Here is a 27,508-nt window from a genome sequence, read left to right as displayed (position 1 = left end):
CATTCTCCTTCCGGAACAGCTTGGGTTCAGAAAAGTGGCATTCCAGCGGCGCCGGTGGTGTAGTGGTAACCGTGATTGCCTCTCACCTCAAAAGGCCTGGGTTCAATACCATTTAGCGTCGCCATTAAACAACAACCTCATTAAAATTGATTAGGCGTTCTAAAACAGCTTTACAATAATTTAATAAATGCTTAACAAACATAACTGGGAGCAATGTTCGTTGTGAAGCTGTCAACCTGCCAGTCAAAGAGTTCCATTAACGATTTCAGAACTCCTGATAGGATATAAAATTGGATTGTCTCTGTAATTTAGAAATATTTCTTTAGTATAGATGGCGTGGATAGGTTAGTTTCATTTCCACTGGTTCCGGTATCATCTCTCGGTTTGTGCGATTGACATTCTAATTAGATTCCGTTGTTTACATTTTGCCTTTGTTCGGATTGCCATTGAAAATAGACACAACGTAGAAAGTGAAAGTAAGGAGCAGGTGTTTTTTCTTTTATCCGAGTTACGTCCGAGTAGGAGGAAGAAGAGAGAAACCCGAACCCGAAACTACCTGCATATCCTGACAAGTTCGACAGTGAGTCACCCGTGAGACAACATTTGGTGCCGTGACCAGGATACTCCAGGAAGAATAGTTCCCGTCCCGTTACACGTGTTGCGCATAACCTTGATTTGCGAACACATATGGTTCCCGCCAACGTCGCCGGTAAAATTGCCGCATAGAGATGCCGGACGAAAAGAAGCAGAAAGCAAAGGAGCAGAAGCGGAAAAATGTAGTCGACGCCATGGACAGGATGATCCTGTTCCTTCAGAATTATGATCCCGAACAACATCAAGCTGAAGTTCCTCATAGACTGGAACGCCTGGAGAAGATTTGGGACGCATTCGAAATAGTCCAATCCGATTGCGAAGAGTTGGACGACAGTGAAGAACTTGAAGCGAAGAGTTTGCGGTGCAGAGCCCAGATGGAGGAGAAGTATTTCCAAGCAAAGGCAGGTTTGGTGTCGAGGCTACCACCAGCTGCTTCTGTCGTGCCACGAGCTTCTGCGGCAGTTCGTCACCAACTTTAACCAACGTGAAGCTTCCCACGATCACTCTACCTGAGTTTGATGGAGACTTCAACAACTGGTTAACCTTCCTTGACACCTTCCTGTCCATGATCCACTCGTCCACGGAGATCTCGTTCGTACAGAAGTTCCACTACCTCAGAGCGCCACTGAAGGGAGAAGCTGCCAATCTAATCCAGTCCATTGCAATCACTGCGAACAACTACACCGTCGCCTGGGACACGTTGGTGAAACGTTATTCCAACAAAGCCCTTCTGCGAAAGAAACACATCCGTGCTCTACTGAAGTACGTTAACCAGTCCGTCGAAGCCCTGCATAAGGTCGTGGATGAATTCCAACGACATACCAAGATTTTGGAGCAACTTGGGGAGCCCGACGAGCATTTCAGTTCCATCCTAATGGAGCTGTTGGAGGACAAACTAGACGATGCCTCTCTCACTGTGTGGGAAGAATCTATTGCTACTGACAATGAACCCACCTTCACAAAGATGATTGAGTTCCTCCAAAGGCGAGCGCGCATATTGGAGACGATCTCGATCAACCGTCCACACCACAACCAGATGAAGTCAATGAGTCAGTCTTCTGCCTTAAAGCGTCCCAGTCACCCTCGCGTGAGTACTAACGCAGCTACTGAAGCCTTGCCGAAAGCATTTCCGCTGTGCCCTGCCTGCGAGAAGCAGAAACATTCGTTGTACGACTGCCCCGCTTTCAACAGCATGGATCCCAAGAATCGTTTAAAGGTCATAACAGAGAAGAAGTTGTGCAGCGATCATTTTGCTCGCGCGTGTCGATCGAAGTACAGCTGCAAGCAATGTTCGAAACGCCACCACTCTATGATTCACCCCGGACCATATGAACTCAATTCGACGATCACCGAAGATAATACCGCATCACGATCATCCATAGCTGTAACTGCCAATCCAGGTCCTTCGAACGTTCTCACTGTCGTTTCTTCTGGTCCCAACGACGGGCCCCCGTCTACGAAGGCTGTATTCCAATCAGCTAGCGTTCTTCTGATCACAGTAGTAGTGATCGTAGTAGACGCTTACGGTCAAGAACACGTCGCCCGTGCCTTGTTGGATACTGGATCCCAGCCGAATGCGATTAGCGAACGACTTTGCCAGCCACTTCACCTGAGCCCTAGGTCCGTCAACGTGCCAATCGCTGGCGTAGATGGGGCTGTTACGAGCGCCAAGCACGGAGTGTCTGCCGAAGTTCGATCACGCGTGTCCGACTTCCGTGAAGTACTTGATTTCCTGGTGTTGCAGAAAGTGACCAGTGACACTCCATCCGTACCATTCAATGCGGCTGAATTGAAGCTTCCCGACGATCTAATTCTAGCCGATCCCGACTTTGGCACTCCTAGAAGGGTAGATATGATTATTGGTGCTGCTCACTTCTACTCTTTCTTGCGGAATGGCCGGTTCCATCTCCCAAGTCTTCTGTTCGTCGAAACCGTATTTGGGTGGATTGCGTCTGGAAACATCGATGAGTCCCGCGAGCATTCCCAGCAGCCGACAACAGCTTGTCATGCGGCGACAGTTGTACCAGTCGATGAACTGCTGCAGCGATTTTGGCAGATTGAAGATGTAAGCGGCTCAAACTACTCGGTCGACGAGCAAAAATGTGAAAATTTCTACCAGGAGACTATTTCCCGTGATCCCTCCGGACGATATGTTGTTCGAATGCCCAAGCATCCCGAATGCGATCAGATGATCGGTGAATCAAAGGCCAATGCGCTGCGACGTTTGAAGTGGTTGGACAATAGACTGGAGAAGGATGAAGAACTGAAGACACAGTATCACGCTTTCATGGACGAGTACATCAGTCTCGGCCATATGGTTCCCGCTCTTGATGACGACGAGAATAGTTCAACCAGTTGCTATCTTCCGCACCATCCCGTGGTAAAGCAATCGAGCACGACGACCAAGGTTCGAGTTGTGTTCGATGGCTCAGCAAAAACTAGCACCGGGCATTCTCTCAACGATGCGCTGCTAGTTGGGCCAGTGGTTCAGGACGACATTCTGGACATCTTTTCAGCTTATATATCATCTGGTTATTGCGAGGAAATAACCGGTATAACACGTTTATTAAGCAATAAAACCACATAACTAGAATGCTCTAATAAGAGTTGTAGTTGAATAACGTGTGCAGTGCCAGTAATTGAAAGTGGTTTTCATGATCGTGTTAAACTCAATAGATAGTGTTGCACAATTGAAGTATTTTTGGAGTGTAATGCTTTTATTCCACGTTCTATACAGCTCTTGTCAATCGGTTTAACTGAAGTGCTATAAAAGGTATCGTAGGTCTAATATAGTTAAACTGAACACAAACAATCATTTGAAAGTGCTCTCAATTGTTTGTTGGTTAGATCAAAAACTCTATTTGGAAATCAAATTGAATAGGGTTTTTGATCTAATTTCCATCCTAATAAGCACAACCCTCGCTTTGCCTCTCTTTCCTGAACGAGTTTAAACAAAAAATGGAATATTTCTGTCAAAGATAAATTTATTCACCTTTCCATACGTACCAAAACAAAATAAGACCTAAAACAGACCCCGTATGGAGCAGTGTAACGATGTGTTGATGTGGCATATCGACAAATGTTGCCCAAGTTTGTCATAATGGATCAATAATATCTTATTGATTGCATGACGCTTTGCTACTCTCCAATGCCAAGTATCCGTGATCTAATCATTTCATGTTTGTGTACTGTATGTAACATGTTTGCTTTGGAAGTTTTCCGGTATCGAATTCCATCGTTATAATAATCCTCGCTTGTTTGCTGTTCTCCTATGTACGTGTACTCAATACGACAAACCGATCGAACGCCCATCAACGACGACATCAAACAAGCCGTGAATGTCACCCTCACAAAGACCCCAGTCATAATTTCGTAAATATTTGCCATTCCCTCTGAATGTTATTTCTTTTCTAACACCGGCATCAATCAAATATTTGACCAGAAGCATCCCTCCTTTGTTGCCTTTGCTGCTCCATCAGCTTTGACTTCGTCTTTGGTCTCCCAAACTATGGAGTACCAGCAGAACAACCAAACAACCTCCGTTACGCCTCGCAGCAACACATCACAGTTTCGGGATCTGTTTGTAATAGGCTCAGTCAATATTTGCCCATCGATAGCGCTCGCTTTCCCCGGAATCCTCGTCGAATGGGGCGCTTCGGTATTTGAGTTACATATCCCACCATCCTTTGGCGCCGAAACAGACGGGTTCAACTTCCGGGTGGAAAAGTTTTTTTTTTCGAACATAAACAACGAGTAACACATAGGGTAGAACATTCATCCCATAGAATTGTTGTTTTAATTCCACGTGAGTATCCACTTTGATTCCAATTAACTCACTAGCGGCTGTGCGGGCAGACGGACACTTCAAGCATGACTTAAAGCTCCGTATCGGCTCTCAAATGGTAGCTTTAAACGTTTAACCGATTGGCGCTCGAGAAAATGTTCCACAGGATATTAAAAATATTTCCTCACTTACCCGTCTAGCGAATTTGGGAAAAGTTTAGAACCAAAACGCACTGAAGCGTTTTCGAAAAGTGCGCAAAAAATGCTAAGGAAATTGAATTCTTCTTCCCGTTTCATCTTCCTGCCTTCAGCCAGTGGTAAGCTCCCACCTCGTAATAGAAAATAACCGTTCTGCAACGTGTTGAATACTTACACACTGTTTATTCACCCCTGCAACTTTCCAAAAGCATAAGCTTTCCACGAGATCTTGTAAACCGTTTCCCCCAACGAAGGCCGGAATTCCCAACAGCCAAAGTGTTTATAGAGAAGAAATAATTTTTTAATGAAAAATTGATTGAGGGAAAAAGTTTCCCCGTGGTTCGGGGCCAAGAATGCCACCCCACCCCATCGCATCGTCGCATTGTACCGGCTGAGATTCGCGCTTCATTACAGCTGTTTCGTTTGGATTCAATTTCATTTCGATTCTTCTGTCTGCCTGGTCCGCCTGCCCCCCCCTCATCTGACGACTTCTTAGACCTACACTCCTGTTTTTCACTTCCATCGGAGTTCTATATTGCGGAACATCTTTTCGCCCGGAGCTGCAATCGTTATCTTTTGGAGGAAGTTGGAGGGAGTTCGGCAGCAGGGGAATCGCAGAACGGAAGTGAGCGATTCAATCCGGGATGAAAGGAGATGTTTGGAATTAATTTTCTATGACAAGGTAACAAGTTGATTCGGTGTGTTTGTTCCGAATTGATTGGAAAGTGTTTGATGGGTTTGGTGTTGGTGGGATTCAAGTTTAAGAAAGGCAGGATCACTATGTCACAACCTCAGATAGCCTAGTCAGTTAAGGTATGGTATTACCAAACCAAAGGTGGCGGGTTCGATTAATTCCGATGTGGAAAATGTGTCTTGACTTTCCTGGGCATAGAGTATCACTGTGCTTGCCGTACAATACACAAATTCATGCAGTCAAGTCTAACACTAGACTTTAAAAAAACACAAATTTTCATAAAAAAAAAACTAAAAGTTTTAAAAACATTGCACAAATGCATTCTTATGAAATTAAAACTTATGTTATGTAAGAGTGAATTTATCAATCATATGTGATGCAATCAATGGTTTGGTGAAACACCATTAATTTATGCACTGCGTTCGCATATGCCGGTTGCTTGCTGTGCTCTTTTGGACGGTTTTAACTTTTACGGGTTCACACAAGCGAATACTTTTCCGAACCGAAATGGGCGTTTGCTAGATCTTGTCCTGGCAAATGATCCCGCATTACCGGGCACTTCTATTTCCTTGCCGGTCGAGCCACTGATTGATCTAGATGCCGATTATCCCGCTCTCGTCGTGTCATTTAGTTTACCTTCGCCGACTGTTTTTACGCCGTCATCTGAGTGCTACTCTTTAGACTTTCGCCGAGCTGATTGTGTTATGGAAACAGCCAAATGACGCTGTGGATTTTTTCAGTGCTGCACTGGAAGAAGCTATTTTCTGCATTGTCCCAGCACGACGACTCCCGCAAAAGCCTCCATGGTCTAACCCACGCTTACGCGTGCTAAAACGTCAACAATCTGCCGCCATCCGAAAGTATTGTAACTCTCGCTCACCGTACTACAAACGACTGTTCAATTTTGCGAGTCGTAGTAATCGAAATTACAATCGTTTTCTCTATAATCGACACGTGAGACGCACGGAAGCGAACCTTCGAACGAATCCGAAAATTTTTTGGTCGTTTGTCAACTCTAAACGGAAGGAATCTGGGTTGCCTTGTTCCATGTTTCTCGGGAATGACTCGGCTAATAGCGAAAGGGAAAAAGGCGACTTGTTTGCTAGTCATTTCAAACAAGAGAAACAAATTTCAATAATTATTTCTTGTGTAAAATTTGCACCATTCTGATGATTGGAGCGAAGCTGCTTTACTGAAAATGTATGATGAAAAATCCGAAATATGAGCAAGCTTTATTTGCTGAAAAACCTGCAGCATTCTGATGATAGGAGAAGCTAGCTATATTGAAAATGTCTGCTAGAAAATGGAAAAACGAAATCTGCACGAATCACAAGATTGGAGAAGCAATTTTTATTGAACACTAGCTGAGTGTGCCAGGCCTTGCTCAATATTCAATATTAGCATGAGTTTATGCACCAATTTAAAAAAAAAGCATGCTATATTTTACGTACCCCTCCCCCCCTCTTATCTATAGGCGCTACCCCCTATGACCTCCACATGCCAAATTTGGTTCCATTTGCTTGATTAGTTCTCGAGTTATGCAGAAATTTTTGTTTCATTTGTATGGGAGCCCCCCTTTACAGAGGGGGAGGGGTCTCGAACCATCATAAGAACCTTTCCCTGCCCCAAAAACCCTGCATACAAATTTTCACGCCGGTCGGTTCAGTATTTTCCGAGTCTATAAAAGTCAGACAGACCGACAGAAATTCAGTTTTATATATAGATAGATTAACGGTGGAAAATGTATACCATTCTGGCCAATGTAATTTTCTGTCAAGTTTGTATTGAAAATTTCTGGTGTAAGATTTACAACAATCTGCTGCGAGGAGGGGCAAGCTGAATTGAAAATTACTGATGTAAAAATTGCACAGTTCTGGTGAATGTAGGGGCAAGCTTTATTGAACATTTCTGGTAGAAAAACTTCAACGTTTTGGTGAATGGACGGACAACTTAAACTTGACTTCCGAGAAGAAACTCATGGGGATGATTCCATGATTATTCTGCGAATAATTTCTAGTGCATCCTGCAGATAGTTCCAAGATAATTCCGAAAAGAATACCGAGAAAATCCAATTTTGTGTGAAATTCCAAAGGGATTTTAAGCAAAATTTCAAGCGAATTCCGAGGATAACTTCTAGCTCATTCCGGGAAAAAATTCTGAAATTCTAAAGAAATTTCAGTTCCAAAGTGTTCTGAGAAAAAAATCATGAAGAGTTCTAAGTATAATTCCAGTGGACTTCTGAAATGAATTTCAAAAGAGCTCTTAGGAGAGTTCTAAAAAAACCCAAGAAGAACCTCAAGGATATTGAATTCTGAAGACAGTTCCAAAGGATTCCTTGGGAGTATTCCAAAAAAATTCTGCGAATAATTTCTAGTGCATCCTGCAGATAGTTCCAAGATAATTCCGAAAAGAATACCAGGAAAATTAAATTTTGAGTGAAATTCCAAAGGGATGTTGAGGAAAATTTTTAGGACGTACCGCTCGTTTCGGGAATAATTTCTGTATGATACTGAGGAAATTCTTCTGAAACTCTAAGGGAATTTCAGTTCCAAAGTGTTCTGAGTAAAAGTCAAGAACAGTTCTAAAAATAATTCCAGAGAATAATTTCTGAGAATAATTTCAATAGAGCTCATAGAGCTCTAAAAATTTCGAATAAACCCTCAAGGAATTCTGAGGATGAACTTTTTCGCAACTGTATAAAGTTTAAAGACAACTTTTGGATTCCCTGCACACTTTTATTAAGAAACACTAACTAACTACTTTATTTGATATTACACTTGGTTGCACTATGTCTGTTCACTTCGGTGGTCGGTAGGCAAAGAGGACGAGAACACATCTCGTACTGCGTACAACCTTATTTGCTATAATCATTATGGCTACTTATGAAAATAGTTGACATGTCTTGTCTTTCAAGCCAGCAATAAACCTAGGGATACATCATCTCTCCCACCATAAACAGCTTTTACACTACTGAACATATCAGAACTATTTCTTACATATTATAATGAAAATACTTTTCAAGTTAAACAAGATTACAATACTTCTAGATGGATTGATCACTACTTGAGTGCAATGTCGACATCAACCAATGGATCATTGAAGATGCTGAGGTTTTGACAGCACCGTACTGTGGCTATCACAGTATTTTACATTGGTTCGTCCGTATACAGTAGCGCCAAATGAAAGCTGTGGTGGGTTCAAAACTCAACCATCTAAAATGATCCATTATAGATAATACTTGAGTCTTGGCTGACCTTTGAGTCGATTTGATCGACGCACTTTTGGCGATTTTGACCCACTACGTCGACGCTTGTTAGATTTCTTCTTCTTTGTTTTTCTAGTTGATGGATTTTGTTGAACGGTCTGAGCGTGGTCTCGACTACCACCGGCAGGTGGAGGCGAACCAGCCCAAGGCTGAAAGCCTCCCTAATAAAGATAAATTAATTAATTACCACCGGCAGATGGCGGTACGGGTTGATCGACTGGACTGGTGTCTACGCTATCTTTGTCGACCTGACTGGATTGTATGACAGGAATTGAAGGATGGAATTCATCTGACAGATTTGAAAAACAAATTTGATTCACATGAATCATTCGCACATTTCCATTAATGCTTATCAGGTAAGTTAATGGACTAATCTTTTGCAGAACAATTGCAGGTATCCAACGGACGAGTTCTTTAAAGTGGTTCCGATACAGTACTTTGTCACCGACGTTATACTTTACCGTGGATTTCGATGGTTCCAAGAATTCGTGTGCCATTGGCTCTTTTGGTTTAACAGCAGGTTTAGTATGCGTACTCTCAATCAGGGTTCCTTCCATTAATTTCGGCTAAAAAAATGTTTTATTAAATTATGGAATAGTAAGATATTATGATAATAATTGGTTTGCGTAAGCAACAAGACAAGATTGTAAAGTTTGTGTTTGACACATAAAACTTGCAAATTTAGCTTTGACAGAGTCACAATGAGTGGTTTTCTGATCGCCTTTTCGCGAAGAGTGAAGAGCGAAGAGTGGGTGAGATAAATGACAAAATCGCTCATTGCGACTCTCATGTAGCAAAATTGGCAGGTATTATGTGTCAAACACAAACTTTACAATATTTTCTTGTTGCTTACGCAAACAAAATGTTATCATAATATCTTATTATTCCATAATTTATTAAACAATTTTTTTGCCGAAATGAATGGAAGGAACCCTGCTCTCAATTTCTTTCGCGGATTGACAATCACCCCTATTCCGTATTTCGTTTCGAACGAAATTCTCATACAAAAAAATATTTTTGACGTAGGACTACGTCTTTGATTTCTATATGGGGGTACACTTTGTGAAAACTGAAAATGGAACATGTAACAAGTTATGAAAGATTTTGAACGTTAATAACTCAGCTACCCCTGAACCAATGTCAATAATTTTATCACCAATCGATCAGGGCTACGCTTACGCATCGATATCAATGCTTTTAACTGTTTATGTTCAACAAGAAACTATTGAAAAAGTAGTAAATGTCAAGCATTGTCCAAAAGCGTCGAAATAATTAACAAATCCATCAATTACGTACATGCATATGCTGCTTCCCCAGCACAGTCGTCAGAGAGTAGTAAGTAGACGAAACATGTCGATAAAGCATTACGACGAGGTTCGGTAGTTCAGTGGTTACCGTTTCTGCTTACTGAGCAGAAGGTAGGGAGTTCAATCCCCCCCCCCCTTGCAATGTTTCACTTTGCCTTATTCTATCCCAACTAGATTTAAATAAAGAACAAATTCTGCTTTAACCAATCGCATAACTTACCACAGTGATTCCTAATCTAAAAATAACCTACCTCACTTACACTACTATTCTTCCCGAGATAGCCGTGGAGATGTAGAGGTATTCTCAGTCTCTAGTAACAACCGGACGTCGAACTAATCATCCTTCCCTCCCAAAAGACCGGAAGGACGTGGCCGGCGCTGTGAATTGATCTACATAATGAATTAATGTGCAATTTTTAGATCAGGATTCACTGTGATTCTATCAGTTGTAAGCAGCAGAAATTTCCTTCCCAACTCTCTTGTGGAATCTTTTAGTGGCTCTGAAAAGGACCGGTTTTGATAGATTTCGACGGAGAAAATAAGAGCGTTCACCACAAATACGAAGAGCCAGCTGAATGTCCTTTGGCATAATTGTGACACGCTTGGCGTGAATGGCGAACAGACCGACCACCACTTATTTCACTCATCGAGGGTATACTTATACCTGCGTCGAGTAGCATATTATTAATACAGGGAGGGTACAATACATACAGTGGGAAGCAAAATACTGAAAAGGGGAGGAGTTTCGCTTCTTATGCTACGGGCACAAAACGAGACACCACCGTCGAAACGACTATCTGTTTTTCTCTACCGAAGCGAACAGCTAAATTAAGGCATCGAAAACCAGTGGAAAGGCCGCCAAGAAGTCCGGAAAGGCGCAGAAAGTCATCGTCAAGGGAGAGAAGAAGAAGAGGAGACAGCGCAGGAAAGAAAGCTATGCCATCTACATCTACAAGGTGTTGAAGCAGGTCCACCCGGACACCGGAGTCTCGTCGAAGGCCATGAGCATCATGAACAGCTTCGTCAATGACATCTTCGAACGTATTGCTGCTGAGTCGTTCCGTCTGGCTCAATACAACAAACGCTCGACGATCACCTCCCGCGAAATCCAAACTGCTGTCCATCTGCTTCTGCCGGGTGAGTTGGCCAAGCACGCTGTCTCTCAAGGAACCAAGGCCGTTACCAAGTACACTAGCTCCAAGTATATTCGTACCATCCAAACAATCAATCGGCCCTTTTCAGGGCCACAAATTGATTTCCAACGTGAAAGAGGTTTAACGTTAACTTTTAAATGTTCGAAAGCAGCGTTAGCAAAGTTCGCGATTAGAAATCAGTTGATTTGCCTTACGAAAATAATGTTGACAAAAAGAATAAGAGGTTGCATCCATGACACGACCGTACGGTTTTGACGTAGGACGTCTGTGATTTATATATGGAGGTACACATTGTGAAAACCGAATATGGATGAATTAATGGATCATTGAAGATGCTGAGGTTTTGACAGCACCGTACTGTGGCTACCACAGTATTTTACATTGGTTCGTCCGTATACAGTAGCGCCAAATGAAAGCTGTGGTGGGTTCAAAACTCAGCCATCTAAAATGATCCATTGTGACACGCTTGGCATGGATGGCGAACAGACCGACCAGATAGGTCTCGCTGAATTCCTGTAGGGCCATTACCGGCCGAGCTCTGGAAGCGCATATCGGTCTTGAAGTCCTGGGCGATTTCACGGACCAGACGCTTGAAAGGCAACTTGCAGTCAGCAGCTCAGTCGATTTCTGGTAACGACGGATCTCACGCAGAGCGACAGTTCCTGGCCGGTAGCGATGACACTTCTTCACTCCTCCATCTGTTTGAGAGGAGCTTTTCCTCCGGTGGACTTACGAGCAGTCTGCTTGATGCGGCCATTATACGATGTGGATACGTTGAATACAAATTTTAATTACCCAGCACAATCATGGGCATTGGCTCCAAACGAGGGGGACGACTCTATCTACGTTGCAGGAAAGATTATGTTTTGCTGTGGCTGGCTGCATGCACGCTGAATAGATAGAAAGAAGATTAATGACGATTCTGAAGATTTCCTGCAAAAAGATGCAAGTAGATGCAAGTAGATGCGAGAACTGAAAGAAGAGTTTTCGAAGATTGATTCGCTAATGTGAAATTTTTTGAGCATCTAGTATTGATATTTCGATGTGTCGCCCCCCTCGGCTCCAAACAATATTTCACCAGATTCAAGACAAATCTGTACGATAGTAAATAGAACAGAAAATGAAAATATGAAAATGAGGTAGGGAAAATAATTAAAATATGGTTCAGATTAAAACCTAGCTGCATAAAAATACACATTACCATTTATTATATAAGACCACGTAGTCCTACGTCACCATTGCGTACAACCCCATAGGGCTGTCCCTTGTAGTTTTTTGTATGAGAATTTCTCTCGAAATGAAATACAGAATAGGGGTGAATATTACTCAGCGTTCGCGGCGTATACGTGAAAAGCATTAGGGGTATTCACTATGCGCATTGTAAACATATACACTATCGTAAAAATACCATGGTCAATTGGAGTGTAATGGAAGTTTACACATTTACGAAGGTGTATACGTTTACGATGCGCTTTGTGAATACCCCTATTGATGAAGGTGTTCGGTTTGTTATAGTTGACGGAGTGTTTCGGTAATTGATTAAGAATCGATTGATCTTACGTTCAAGAGACAACGGTTTGCATTTTTCGTCAAGCAAATATTTCTTAAGAACGTCTTTGGCTGTTCTTACTCCCCTCTCGGCCAACCCGTTCGATTGGGGGTGATAGGGAGGTGATTTTAAAACTTTAACACCATTCGCTTCCAAAAATGCGACATAATATTCTGAATTGAACGGAGGGCCATTATCCGTAACTACCTCCTCAGCAATTCCAAAGTACGCAAAAAAGGATTCAACTTGTTCAATAAGTTGAATACTGTTACTTGATTTAATTACGCGAACGTCAATAAATTTAGTAAATGCATCTACTAATATTAAAGCAGTATTGCCTTCAAAATATAATAGGTCCATATGGATGCGTTGGAAAGGACGGTCGCACATTTTCCAAGTAGATTTGACACTTTCAGGAGGAACTGCTTGGCGTTGCTGACACACATCACACTTTTTGATAAAAGTATTCAAATCAGTATCGAAATTTTTCCACCAAACATACATGCGCCCTAACATTTTCATACGGACAACCCCATCATGATTGGAATGCAACTGATTAATAACAGTCGACTTAAGGTTATCAGGGACAACAACCCTGTCGTCAAAATACAAAACATTCTCGATTCCAAAGTGAGAATTCAAATTCAAATATGGTTTTAAACTTGGATCAACGCGTTGTGTTCAACCTGATTTGAGAATTTCAAAAAGTTTTGACAAAATAGGATCACATTTCTGATTTTTTCGAATAATTTCTAGGTTTACAACACTAGGAGCACCGGATAACCCTTTAATTCCGAGACTTACGTGTTCTATATCGGTTTCCTCAGGCAAGGGAAGCCGTGAGAGTGCATCTGCATGATTCATCAGTCTACCAGGACGATGCTCGATCACATAATTGTATCCAGCAACAATTAGGCCCCACCGTTGTAAACGTGCTGCTGCAATTGTCGAAGTACCCTTGGATGGATTAAAAATTTCTTTAATCCCACTATTGTCCGTTATCAACGTAAATTTGGTACCGGATAAGTACTTATGGAACTTTGTAATTCCAAAAAGGACAGCTAATGCTTCTTTATGCACCTGAGCATAGTTTACCTGAGCAGGTGTTAGAGTCGATGATGCAAAACAGACGGGTTTTTCAACATTATCGACTTGATGTGATAAAACTGCTCCGTCACCATTTGGACTGGCATCGACAGCAAGAACGATTGGCTCAGACGGGTCATATAGTTCGAGAAGATCATGTTGAAGCAGTAAGGACTTCGTACTCTCGAATGCTTCCCGGCACTCTGGAGTCCAAACAAAATGGCTGTTTTACGGAGCAATTTGTATAGGGGGCGAAGTTCTATCGATAGATTAGGAAGGAATCTATGATAATAATTAAGTAGCCCGAGATATGCTTGCAGCTGAGAAACATTTTCAGGTGCGGGGGCATCAATTATTGCTTTTACCTTAGACTCGCTAGGGCGTATACCTTCCGACGTGATGGTATAACCTAAATAATCGATCTTCGACTTGAAAAAATTAGATTTTGTCAAATAAATCTTAACATTATGATTGTTTAGCTTCTCAAGAACGTGGTATAGATTTATTCTACAATCATCCACGTCTTTTCCACCAACAATAATATCATCCAGGTAAGCTATTCCTGGGGAATTGATCAGAATTTGATCAATTATCGATTGAAAGATCGCAGGGCCGGATGTAATCCCAAAAGGCATCCTGGTATAGCGAAAAAGACCTCGATGGGTATTTATGGTACAAATACCCTGTGACGCATCAGACAATTTAAGTTGTAAGTAGGCTCCAGACAAATCAATTTTACAGAAAACTTTCCAGGTAGCCACCTTAGCCAAAATCTCATCTATTCTGGGTAGAGGGTAGTGTTCAGCGGTTATGTAACGGTTTAGCGTGGCTTTACCGTCCAAACAAATACGCAATGATCCATCTTTCTTTGGGACAACCACGATTGGACTTGCCCAAGAAGATGATCGAACTGGAATCAATATGCCTTCCGCAACTAAATTTTCTAAACCCTGCTTAACTTTCTCGCGAAGAAAAACGGAACTCCGTATGCCTTGTGAAACACTGGCGTAGCGTTAGGTTTTAGAACAAGTTCCGCGGAATAACCGCTAATCGCGTCTTTATCAGTGTCGGACACTACTTTCGGAAATCGCGTTTGAAGCTCGGACTCAAAAGAAGGTTCTAAACTACTCACGGACTCAACTCAAAAGAATTTTTCTCCAATCCGGGTACATTCAATCCAGACCGTCTCGACCCAGTAGCGGACTCATTTCCTTGTCGGTTGGAATCACGATCAGGTTCAACCTGCCGTGGACTCCTGACGGCCCGATAACACGGACAGTGACGATGCCTTCCGGTTGAATGCGTTGACCTGAAACAGAGATGAACTTCTGAGAAGTAGGAACTAATAGACAATTCGAGAAAAATCTATGATACGTATCGGACGAGATTACGCTTCTGCAAGCTCCACAATCAGCTTCGAATTCTAGACGGTGACCTTCACAGTCCAGCGACACAAATTCTGGCAAATTGATTCGGTTTAATGACTTCGAACTACCGTTGCTTGAAGAGGGCAGTTCACTGACACTCGGCCCCAAGATAGCTAGACTGCTACTCCTTGAAACACATGTTGCTTGCATTTTACTGACTATGACGTGTAACTCGTTGGATTCATCTGGCTCATCAACTACGGCCAGGAGATTTAGACGGAGTACTTCCACTTCATCTGACATTTCTGCTACGCGATTGTTTCCACTGGTTTTCTTTGACAGACGACTTTTTGCTAGACAGCTTGTAGAGACATGGCCTTGCTTTCCACACGTATAGCAAGTCCAATTGCGTGCTGTGCACGTGGCTGGGTCATGATGCCGACTGCAGCGATAACATGGCCTGCCGAACTTCTGCGAAGGGTGACTGTTTGACTTATTTTGCTCCTTTTCCTGCTGGTGCGATCTGTTTTTCAGCTTTTTCCCTCCTTCCTTCTGGAACGTTGCAAACTTTGGAGACGACTGACTTGACATTTCTTTGTTTTGGCACAAAGCTGCTTCCCAACACCTGGCAATCGAGCATGCCTTCTCAAACGTTAGGTCAGCTTCAGTAAGCAGCTTTTTTCGCAGCCCTTGATCGGTAATTCCAGCGACAAACTGATCTCGCAATGCATCGGTAAGAAATGCATCATAATTGCATGATGCATGCCACTGCTTTGAGATTGATGATGAAATCGGTGATCGACTGAGTGGCAAGCTGTTCGCACTTCCTAAGCTTGTACCTCTCTGCCACGACGTTTGTGGTTGGAGCGAGGTGTTTTTTTAAGAGAGTGACCAGGACCTCGCATGATTTCAGGCGCGCATAGTCTGACCGCGACCGTATACAGACTAGGGCCCGCAACGGTGATTAACACGGGGACTTTCTTTTCATCTGGCGTGTCGTTCACCAAAAAGAACATGTCCAACCGGTTGAGACATTCTTCGATGTTCTCTCTTAACACGAAAGGTTCAATCTGACCATGCCCACTCGAATCACTACAGCTCCATTGCCATCTTCTTTTTTTACTGAGCCTTCTCCTCCTTGCGACATCGTGCTTGATTGAGGTTATGTTCACCGACCACGCTGCACACTTCACGTTTCAATATTAAAATTCTATTTTTATTTTAATCCTCGTCGCCAAGTTTAACTGTTGTGACTTGAGGTAATAATTGCACGCTTTTATTAAGAAACACTAACTAACTACTTTATTTGATATTACACTTGGTTGCACTATGTCTGTTCACTTCGGTGGTCGGTAGGCAAAGAGGACGAGAACACATCTCGTACTGCGTACAACCTTATTTGCTATAATCATTATGGCTACTTATGAAAATAGTTGACATGTCTTGTCTTTCAAGCCAGCAATAAACCTAGGGATACATCAATTGAAAACTGGGAATTAGTTTGCCATTGAACCTTGGTCTAATCTTGTCTTACTAAAAAATCGTCTAAGAATCTTCTCTGAAAATTTCAAGTTATTCGATACCGTGGTTAAAAAGTTACAGCTGTTTATGTGCATTGCAATAAATTCGAGATTTTCCTTTACAGTATGACCCATAAAAAAATGCGACATTTTTTTTTTTTTTTTTTCCTTGGTTTGTTTTTCGTCGATCTTGTTTTCCGTGCTGAGCACCAATGCTACCGACGCCAGGAAGGCAGCTCCCACACCTGGACCCTACCTATCGACCCATCAACTCATGAACCGGGGACCAACGGCTTTACTTCCCTTCCGAAGGAAGGCGTGATCAGAGATGTTATGCCTCAGAACATCCCGGCGGCGCCGACTGGGATTGAACCCAGGCCTGCTGGGGTGAGAGGTAATCACGCTTACCACTACACCACCGGCGCCGTTAAAATGCGACATTGATTACAGCTTATTTTTGGGTTTATTTTAAAACTGTTTTTACCACTATTTTATATGCGTGTATTCGTTAGAATCTCTACTGTCAAGTGATGTAAACAAAACAGTGATTTTCGTTTTAAAAGTTTGCAAAAATGTACGCAAAAGAAATTGTTACCAGTTTGCTTCTCGCCCAAAAGTCAGTGAAAGAGATAACAAAGATCGTAGGATGCCACCGGTCCACTGTTCATCGAATTAAACGTTCTCTCCTTGCTGGACCACATCCACGGAAGCCAGGAAGTGGACGTCCGCGATCGGCACGCACTCCAGGGGTCATCAGATCGGTCAAAAGAAAAATAACGGTGAATCTAAGCATTGACAAATGTAACATTATTTCCTATCACCGAAAAATCAAACCGCTATGAACGCTGGCTTGCTCGTGTAGAGCACATTAAGCGTTACCCTGGACTGCAGGCTCACATTCAGAATCCACAACAATGACATCATCTCCAGAGCTAATCGACAATTGGGCTTTATTTTCAAAATTGCCGACGAGTTCCGTGACCCGCTATGCCTCAGGTCAGTCTACTGCTCGCTTATGCGGAATTGGAATCAAGTTTAGTTGTTTGGTGCCCTTTCCATGCTAGCTGGATCACTAGAATTGAATCCGTTCAACGCAAGTTTGTGAGATATGCTCTTCGTTTCCTTAACTGGCGTGTCCCAACCAATTTGCTACCGTACGAGAAGCGTTACCGTCTCCTGGGAATCGAACCATTAGAGGACGGTAGTTTAAGCTATGTTCGCTGGTTTGCTGCTTACGGGTGACATTGACTGTCCAACACTGCTGGCTCAGCTTAATATGTATGCCCCTGAGAGACCTCTTCGTGAACGCGACATTCTGTTTTTAAACCACGGTGCCAAAATTATACACAACACGAGCCAATTCGAGCAATCAGCCAGTAATTCAACAACTTCTTTCATATGTTCGACCTCAATGTATCAGCTGACGTGTTTCGTCATCGGTTACTTGGCCTTTTCCGTACCGTTGACCGTAACTATTAAGTTTAAGTTTTTATTAATTTAGACAATAATTTTCAGTTGAATTATCAATATACAAATACAAATATAAAAATGAAAGGATCTCACTAAATCCGGTCTGCTTGACTATGATCATCAACTTTTCCGAACTTCTGAAAAATTGCTACGAAATTTCACAAATGGAACACTACTTTGGTTGCTTCATCTTGGTGTGACTGTATCGGACGATTGGATGCTGGAGATTCAATGGAGATTCTTTTTTTTCGTAACTGCCACTTAATCGGGGATCCAGCGTTTATGCGAGGGGAACAACTCAATTGTTGCTGGTATTACATGAAACCCTGATGGGAATCTCTGAGGTATGAGGAACGGGAATACCAGTACGGTGACGAGACTCTCGATAGAACTACACGCCGAAAGTGTGGCATCCGAACTCGGAGAACTGGGCTTCCGGGGGGCAATCCACTATAGCACAATTTCATAAACACTTAAAACTCAATTACAACACAAACAAATGATGTTTAATGCAAAAAAAAATTAAATCCGCGAAAGAAAACCTCGCAAAAAAATAAGCACGTCAGATTTCAAGCGCGGCTTACTGCGATCTCCTCAAATTCTTCGATTCATTTCGCTGTCTTAAAGTGTTTCCGTAGATATCCTTTGGAAAGGGCCTAAAAAGTTTCGATTGACCGGGCCTCCGGACAATTCTTTTGGCACGTTTTGCACTTTGTTTGCTTTGTACCAAGCTACCGTGGCTTCCGAGTAGTGCATTGACACCAAATCGGACCAAAATAGTACTGGGCCATCAACGGCGGACGGCGATTCACACACTCCCGAACGTAAATTTCAGAGTTCATCGTCTCCTTCGTCACAAATGACTTTGACAACTTATTGCGCATTTTGCACCTCATTAGACTGCTGTGCAAACAAATTTTGCACAGTGAATATTTACACACCTCTCACATATTCTTACCATGCAGTTTAACGAATGTCATAAAGAACAAGTCCGGCAATGAGAATTTGTCATCACTTTCATCATGCCGCTGTTCTTATGTAACGACGACCATGGCGTCAAACTTGTAAGAACATAAGAACAGTGCCAGAGTGAAAGGGATGTCTAATCCTCATTGCCAAACCTGTTCTATATGACATTGCAGTTTGACAGCTGCCTCGACGGCAACTTTTCACGACTTTGTTTTGATTTCTGTGTGTGGGAAAAGTAACCGTAGCCACAATTGAGATTCTATTATTTAAACAGAAACACCGAGGATTTCCACGATTTTTCTTTATTGATACCCGTCGCTGGTAAGTCTCTCGTTTTTTAAGCCGTTGTGCTTCGTGTTTAGTAAAATCCTTTCTTAATTTTATCTTTTAATGTTAAGCAAAAAAAAACCTATTTTCGGAATGCAGTCCGAACGAAGTCCAAAACGGCACCGGGAGAATGCTAGAGAACCTAGCGAAGAATTTGAGCCATCGACTGACGAGCCCAATTCATTCGATGATGTGGAATTCCTGAGTGAGTCGTTTGGGGAGCGCCAATGTCCGGATGAGGAACAGACTGCTGAATGTTCGAGTGCCTACTCAAGAAGGAAGGCAGATCCCCTCTCTTCTTTCTCTTCTTCTTTCGAGGGCTTTCCATGACAATCCTGCATGATGTAAAATGCGGCAGATCGAGGAAGCGGATATGGAAATGTTAAAGGTTTTTTCAAACATATGTTTGGCTTCATCAAGATAGAGTGTTGGTTTTGAAAGATACGAACTATATCGGGCATACTCTTTTCGCGAGAAAAATCCATTTTGTCGATAGCTTGAGATCCAGTTGGCAATTGTCATTTTATGCTTCCGGTAGATGGTAAATAATTTTGCGTTAGACAGCCCCAGGAAAAAGTAACCATAAAGAGCATGGTAAACAGTATTAACTGATGCCCGCCGGCTGGAGACAGTCTGTAGAACATCTGTCATTTCAGGATTTCCTTTTCTACAACAAAACACGAGATCCTTCGGGGAAATAGATCCGAGAAATGCTTCATAACACCAAATTATCAATACAACACATGCCTACTGATGTTAGTGGGTGTGCAAATTGTAACTGTCAAACTAAAATTTTCGCTAGAATTCAAAAATTTGTGCAACGGTCAATACCACACTCACATACCGCTTGCCAAACACTCTCCCCCCGAAGAACGCGAACTCGGTCTACACGAATTCCATTTACGTTGGTCTCGAATGATTCCGTTTACGCGAGGTAGTCGCGTAAATGGAGTACACGTAGCATATGGGATTTGACCTAATAGGGACCAACATGGAATATCTCGTGATCCTGGATATATAGAAAGTTACTGTCTTGGGAAAAGTTGTTCAGTAGATCAAGACCTAATGGTTGGTCAACAGAAGTTCAGAATTTTCCAACTACGTGGCACTAGTGTGCATGTATTAGTGATTTCCTTGTTTATGTTATATCTTGAAATCCTTTTCATCTCAGAAGTTGCTGTCTTGGGTGAAGTTGTTCAGTGGATCAAGACCTAATGATTGGTATACAGAAGTTTGTAATTTTCTCTCTACGCGGCGCTAGTATGCTTGAATTTGTGATTTCCTTGTTTGTGTTATATCTTAAAATCCTTGCCACCTAGAAAGGCTGCTGATTCCCTTGTTAATATCCTTGCTGTCTTCATCGAAGTTGTTCAGTGGAGCAAGACCTAATGATTGGTGAACAGAAGTTCGGAATTTTCTCACAACGCGATGCTAGTGTGCTTTAATTTGTGATTCCCTAGTTTATGTTATAACTTGAAATCCTTGCCATCTAGAAAGTTGCTGCCCTAGGTGAAGTTGACACAAAATCATAAAATATAAAGCATAGAACATAAAATATGTAACATGTAACATGTTACTTGAACCATGTAACATGTAACATATAGCATGTAATATGTAACATATAACATGTTAAATGTTACATGAAACATGTAACATGTAACATGAAACATGTAACATATGACACGTTACATATTAAATGTAACAAGTAACATAAAACACGTAACATGTAACGTGTAACATGTAACGTGTAACATGTAACGTATAACATGTAACGTGTAACATGTAACGTGTAACATGTAACGTGTAACATGTAACATGAAACATGAAACATGTAACATGAAACATGAAACATGTAACATGAAACATGTAACATCACTTATTCAAGCACACTACAAATTTCCGAACAACTTCGTCCAAGACAGCAGCTTCCTAGATCGGAAGAATATCAAGATATGATATAAACAAGGGAATCAAAATTCAAGCAAACTAGCACCACGTAGTGGGATAGTTCCGAACTTCTGACGACCAACCATTAGGTCTTGATCCTATGAACAACTTTGCCGCAACTTCCTAGATGGCAAGGATTTCAAGATATCACATAAAACAGAAATCACAAATTCAAGCATACTTGTGCCGCGTAGTGAGAAATTTTGAACTTCTGTCCAACAACCATTAGGACTCGATCCACTGAACAACTTTGCCGAAGACAGCAACTTCCTAGATGGCAAGGATTTGAAGATTTTACGTAAAATGGGAAATCATCAATACATTTACACTAGCGCCACGTTGTGAGAAAATACCGAACTTCTGTCATCCAGCCATTAGGTCATAATCTAATGAACAACTTTGCCCCAGGCAGAGATCTCCTAAATGGAAAGGATTTTAAGATATCGTCAAAAACAAGGAAATCACTATTACATTCACTGGAGGCGAACCAGCCCAAGGCTGAAAGCCTCATTAATAAAGTTAAATAATAATAATATTACATTCACACTAGCGCCGCGTAGTGAGAAAATTCCGAACTTCTGTCCACCAACCTTAAGTTTGATCCACTGAACAACTTTGCTGAAGACAGTAACCTTCTATATGTCCAGGATCGCGAGATGTTCCATGTTGGTCCCTATTAGGTCAAATCCCATATGCTACGTGTACTCCATTTACGCGAATTCGATTTACGCGGTACGTACAGCTATCCCCCGAAGAACGCGTTACCCACTGAGTTGCACCCACCGCTTTGTCTCGGTGGGTTTTCAACCAAGCGCTCTGATTTTCTGCATGTGAGTAGGGTCAATGGAGAACTGTGAAGCACTTTTCTTATTCAAACGTAACTATTCAAATCGACGTATCTGATTTTGTAAACAATCACTTCAATCGACGATTTGTGCCAACCGCTAGCTCACTCACAGAAACTAACAACACCAGCTACTAGCTGGAAAGTTTCCCCTACCTGATGATGGTGTTTGTTTGCGTGGGCGAGTTAGCAGTTGGCACAATTCATCGATTGAAGTGATTGTTTACAAAAGCAGATACGTTGATTTAAATAGTTACGCTTGTATTGACGAATGCTTGGTCCACTTTTCGGTCCACCAGTCCCGGTTTACGACCAGATTTCGATGCGATCTCGAAGGTAACTTCTTCACCGAACTTTCGCATGGCGGTTTGGACTGCTCCGATACTTGCTTCCTCGATTTTCGCCAACTTCCTAGTGCACCATTTGTGCGGCGAGTTGAAAGTGTGCTTATACTCTCTGGGACACCCTATAAATCCGCCCTAAGTCGTATAAAACCCATCATGTGACACCTCATGAAATGCAATATAAACATTACTTTTATCCAAATCCACTCATTGGTGCAGGGCACAGCCATTAGACAGTGGAATGTCCACCTCATATGACTTGATCAAGTACCACCATCCATGTTCAACAAGAAATTTGCATCTTGCATTTTTTCCGCCCCATCAGAAGTATTTTCGAGGCCTATAAAAATTAAAAAACGCAGTTCACTCAGCTTGGAAAGCTGTTCAGGTCACTTTACTCATAAAACTGAGTAGAAATGACTCTCTCACTGAGATAGTCTCAGTGGCCGTGCATTAATGATTTTCCCCTCGCTGCAAAGTTTATTTATTAAGTAGGTAGGTATAAGTAAGACCCTGATGATGACGAGTCGTGTACATCATTCACCGCAAATGAACGAGAAACGGACTTACAATACCTATCCAACAGAGTATAGTGAGGAAGCGTGATACGAGCAAGCTCAGACCGACTCGTTTTGATTTGATATCGGTTCGTTTTGTGGCTTTCCCAATTCTCCCATTGATCCACCGCCCCCAACCCTACTGATGTGCTGATGAATATGCAATGGAATTTACTACATGCGCTTTTGCGATGCGGTCGATGGTGGTCATCTCCGTCACTACGATTAGGTGCTCAATTGGAGTGCGGCGTCCGCTTCGGTACCACTTTCGAAGTAGGCCGAGGCATGTGTGATATGTGGCAAAAGTGTGGTCTTGCCTAGTAGGCTGGGCCGGGTGGCCGGCCGGCGTCTTCGTTATCAATAAATTAACTGAATAGGATCGTTGTAACGAGTAATCACCTAAACAGTTCCATCGTTCCTGTTTTCCGTGTCATTTGTACAGAGGAGCAGAGCTTGGAAAGCCCGGCAGAAAATACGAAGACAAGCGATGGGTCAAACTGTGATGACGATGACGCTGATGATGTTATCGGCAGGCCCGGTAATTGATCTATTTGTGGGATGTCACTTTGCGTGATTGGTGTGATTGCCTGGGTGGTTTGTGTCAGTTGTTGGCAGCGGGAAAGCACATTAAACAAGATTGGCGGTCGTAGTATGGAACGGTTTTGGTTAGATTAAATTATTGATTTGGGATGAACGCTCTCATGAATTGGGTATGAGGGCAATCGTTTCCCAATCAAGTATTGATACCAGAGCAAATTAGATTCAAATTACTGTAATACCCATCAAAATCACCGCAATGACCAAGTACACCAATTTCGATAAGATCCCTTTACTTAAATTTAACGACATGAAGTCCTGTCTTTGCTTCTCAATAATGCTTTCCTCCAATGCGCTCGAAATATAGGGATGGACTCGGTAATAGAAGTAGAAGCGATGTAAATCATATAACTGACAACTCCATTCACTCTATTCATAGCCTCAGTGCTACAACTCCGAACGAGAATCAACCGTTATCCAACGAATTTTCACTCGTCCACTCTCTTTTGCCAACGAGATGGAACAGTAGATCTAGTTTAAAAAAAACCCTCTGTTGTACTTTTTGCACTGTGGTGCAAAATTTCCAAATGCAAATGAGAAACAAACGATCGTTTGGTTTTATGAAATAATCAATATTTGGACGGTCGATGCTGGAGGTGACGGAGGTGCGCTCCCTTATAAGTGAACACTTTCGCCAACACCCCATCAAAGGAGCCAATGATGTTGAGCCAGAGTCGAGTCGAGTGGGTATCATCGCAGCAACCCTTGAACGTGCAACCGCCCTCCCGAGCGTAACGGAGGAACCGTGTCCGGAAAATTGAAATGAAACTCGAGCATCATTCAATTCATTTTCATTTAACACCCACTTCACTTTTCGCCCTGGCAAAGTTAGGCGATGCTTCACGAGAGGGTGAACGTGCAGGTAGAAGAGAGTCCTTCAACATCACCGGGAGCGTATTCCAGGAGCAATTTTTCCATCGAGACGAGTGCGAACGGAACGAGCGCGTTTGGGTATCGAAACAAACCGCCTTTGTTTATCGCTTTATCGTTGGAAGGGGTGGCATCATCCTTTGAGTAGATATGTCAGCTAGACTAGACAATGGTTATTGGGAAGGCTTTGCTTGTTTTGTTTGAATACAGTAGGTAGGCGTTTTATTTTGATTGGTAGGTTAGGGTGGTTAAATACATTGCAGCTAAAACAACCGCAGTTGCAGTTAGCCTTAATTTAGAAGGAAAGTGGAAGTATTTTACAAGTACTCCAAGCGCATTAAAGTGCTCATCGTGATGGTTATTTTTCTTCTTCTCGGAAAAGTTCACAGAGATGTAGCTTTTTAGGATATGAATTTGAATGTCTAAAATTTTGACTATTGGTTGTCAAGTTGAATTCAAGGTTTCTCGGTATTGTTTTGAGCATGATGGGTTCAATATGCACGAAGTCACCTTTCTTATTTGTCTGACGCTGAATTTTCCGGATTCGGGTTTCCTCGTAGATCAGACCGGAGATACGCATTATCACAACGAGCCTGACGACGGTCTTGGAAATACCCTGTAAGTTATCATGCAACGCCTTACAATGACGCTTGGCTCCTCCTTCGCCGAGTCCTTCGCCTCCCTTGTTCCGTCCAGGCAATGTTTATGCGGCTTAAGCTGCCTTCTGGTACGATTAACAGGAAATGGATGCGAAAAACATTCCATTTAACTCTGACCTGCTTGATTGTCTAACAAAGAATGATGCTTATTTTGACCATGAATACCTCTTTTATACCTACTCTAAATTCTTTTTACAAGTTGTTGCATATTTCTTCTATCATCGTTTATGATTGGTTGAACATTACAAAAGTATGTTATATAATAGAGGAGAAAGCGGTTGAAATTTTTATTCAACAAGAGCAAACGATCTGTTCAACTCCCTTACCAAACTAAATCTCCCTCCAGTTGCAGTGTTACCCAAAACCAAAAACAGACCTTGGAAACAACCACCTCCTAAGATAGATCTCTCTCTTCTCCGAAAAGTAAAAGCAGGTGATCCGCCGTTAAAAATACAACAACACTTTAACAATCTCCGTTCAGAAAAATACAATAATTACTTCCACATCTACACCGACGGTTCCGTTTCTAATGGAAAGGTAGGCTATGGTATCACTAGCGCATTAACCAGTATTAGTTCCTCCCTCCCTACATCTTGTTCCATCTTCAGTGCCGAAGCTTATGCCCTCATGAAAGCTTCCAACTTGAACCCTCCACAGTCTGAGAATCCAACTGTCATCTTTAGCGATTCAGCAAGCTGTCTCCGCGAAATGGACTCCAGTTCCATGAATCATCCTTGGCTCATGTCAGCAGAAACATCCTCCATAGCTAATCACGGCTCCTTCTGTTGGGTCCCAGGTCACTCTGGTATCCGAGGCAATGAGGAGGCGGACCGATTGGCTGGTGCTGGTCGAGAAATGAATCCCGAAACAGTTGATGTTCCTTCTATGGACGTTGTCAGATGGGTAAAGGACCAAATAAGGGAAAGCTGGGATCTTGAATGGTTCAATAGCCGAGGTTTCGCCCTAAGAAGAATCAAACAGTCTACATCTCGTTGGCCAGATAATAAAAACCTCAAAGACCACCGTATTCTTTCCAGAGTTAGAATTGGTGCTACCCGTCTTACCCATAGCTACCGAATTACCAAAGAGGAACCTCCAAACTGCATCACATGCGGTGTCCCACTGTCCATCCCCCACCTTTTGTTAGATTGTAGAGCCTACAGTACCGAACGTTTGACTTATAATCTAGATACAACCATAGAGGAAGTTTTATCACCACCCACTGAACAGAAGCTGCTGGAGTTCTTGAAAGCAACCGGATTGTATGACCAAATTTAATTGAAGCAAACAGGGACGAATGACCGTTTACGGTTAAAGTCCCGTTAAAACAAAGACAAAACATTGAATTTTTTATTCAACGTGAAAAGGCTTCTCCTGAAATCGCCCAGGACTTCAAGACCGATCTGTGCTTCCAGAGCTCGGCCGTTGCAGGAATCCAGCGAGGCCTATCTGGTCGGTCTGTTCGAAGATACCAACCTGCGCGCCATCCAAGTCAAGCGTGTCACAATTATGCCAAAGGACATTCAGCTATTCGTGGTGAACGCTCTTAATTTCTCCGTCGAAATCTAGCAAAACTGGCCCTTTTCAGAGCCATTAAAAGATTCCACAAGAGAGTATGAAAGGAAATTTCTGCTGCTTTCGCTGATCGCATTACAGTGAATCCTGATCTTAATTACAACCAGCAAGTGTAACCAAAGAACCAAAAGCGGTGCGATGCTAGTGTTCATTGCTGTGGCGACGACTGTAAAGGGCTTAGAAGCAGAAGGGTGAAAGCCAATTCTCTATCGATTTCCTGTTTTGTGATCAACATGGCTTCACTAACCTATTTCGCACTATTTCTGCTATTCTCTTCTATCATCCACAACAACAATGGTATCAATGAATGTTTGCCGTCGAGCTAACGTTATCCGACCTTCTTAGTTGCTCCTTCCGTGAATGATCAGAACTAATCAACTTGCACAGTGCGGTTGTTACTAGAGACCGAGAATTCCTCTACATCTCCACGGCTGTCTCGGAAAGGATAGTTGTGTTAGTGAGGTAGGTTAGTTTTAGATCAGGATTCATGTGGTAAGTGATGCGATCGGTTAAAGCAGAATTTGTTTTTATTTAAATCTAGTGGGGATAGGATATTGCAAAGTGAAAAATTGCAAGGATGGGGACGGGCCTGAGATTGAACCCCGGCCTTCTGCTCAGTAAGCAGAAACGGAAACCACTGAGCTACCGAGCCTCGTCGTAATGCTACATCGACATGTTTCGTCTAGGAATGATTCTCTGATGAATGTGGTGGGAAAGGAGCATATGCATGTACGAAATTGATCGATTTATTAGTTAATTCGACGCTTTTGGACAATGCTGGACATTTAACACTTTTTCAATAATTTCTTGTTGAAAATCAACTGTCGAAAGC

At 42.4% G+C, this 27,508-nt stretch overlaps 1 protein-coding gene across 1 annotated transcript; it reads left to right on the top strand.

Annotated features, from left to right (window-relative positions):
- Positions 1–728: 728 nt before the first annotated feature.
- On the top strand, positions 729–26,670 carry LOC135697364 (uncharacterized). The gene is made up of 4 exons (XM_065216978.1): positions 729–979; positions 1,024–3,001; positions 10,675–11,042; positions 26,517–26,670. Exons 1-4 carry the CDS (start codon positions 729–731, stop codon positions 26,668–26,670), a joined length of 2,751 nt encoding a protein of 916 aa, XP_065073050.1.
- Positions 26,671–27,508: the final 838 nt, after the last annotated feature.

Source organism: Ochlerotatus camptorhynchus, unplaced genomic scaffold, assembly GCF_037179485.1.
Source record: "Ochlerotatus camptorhynchus isolate MF236.1 unplaced genomic scaffold, CSIRO-AGI_Acam_v1.1 ptg000070l, whole genome shotgun sequence".
In the NCBI taxonomy this organism is placed as follows: Eukaryota; Metazoa; Arthropoda; class Insecta; order Diptera; family Culicidae; genus Ochlerotatus; species Ochlerotatus camptorhynchus.
Note: the sequence above shows the minus strand (reverse complement) of the source record. Positions and strands in the feature narration are given on the sequence as shown.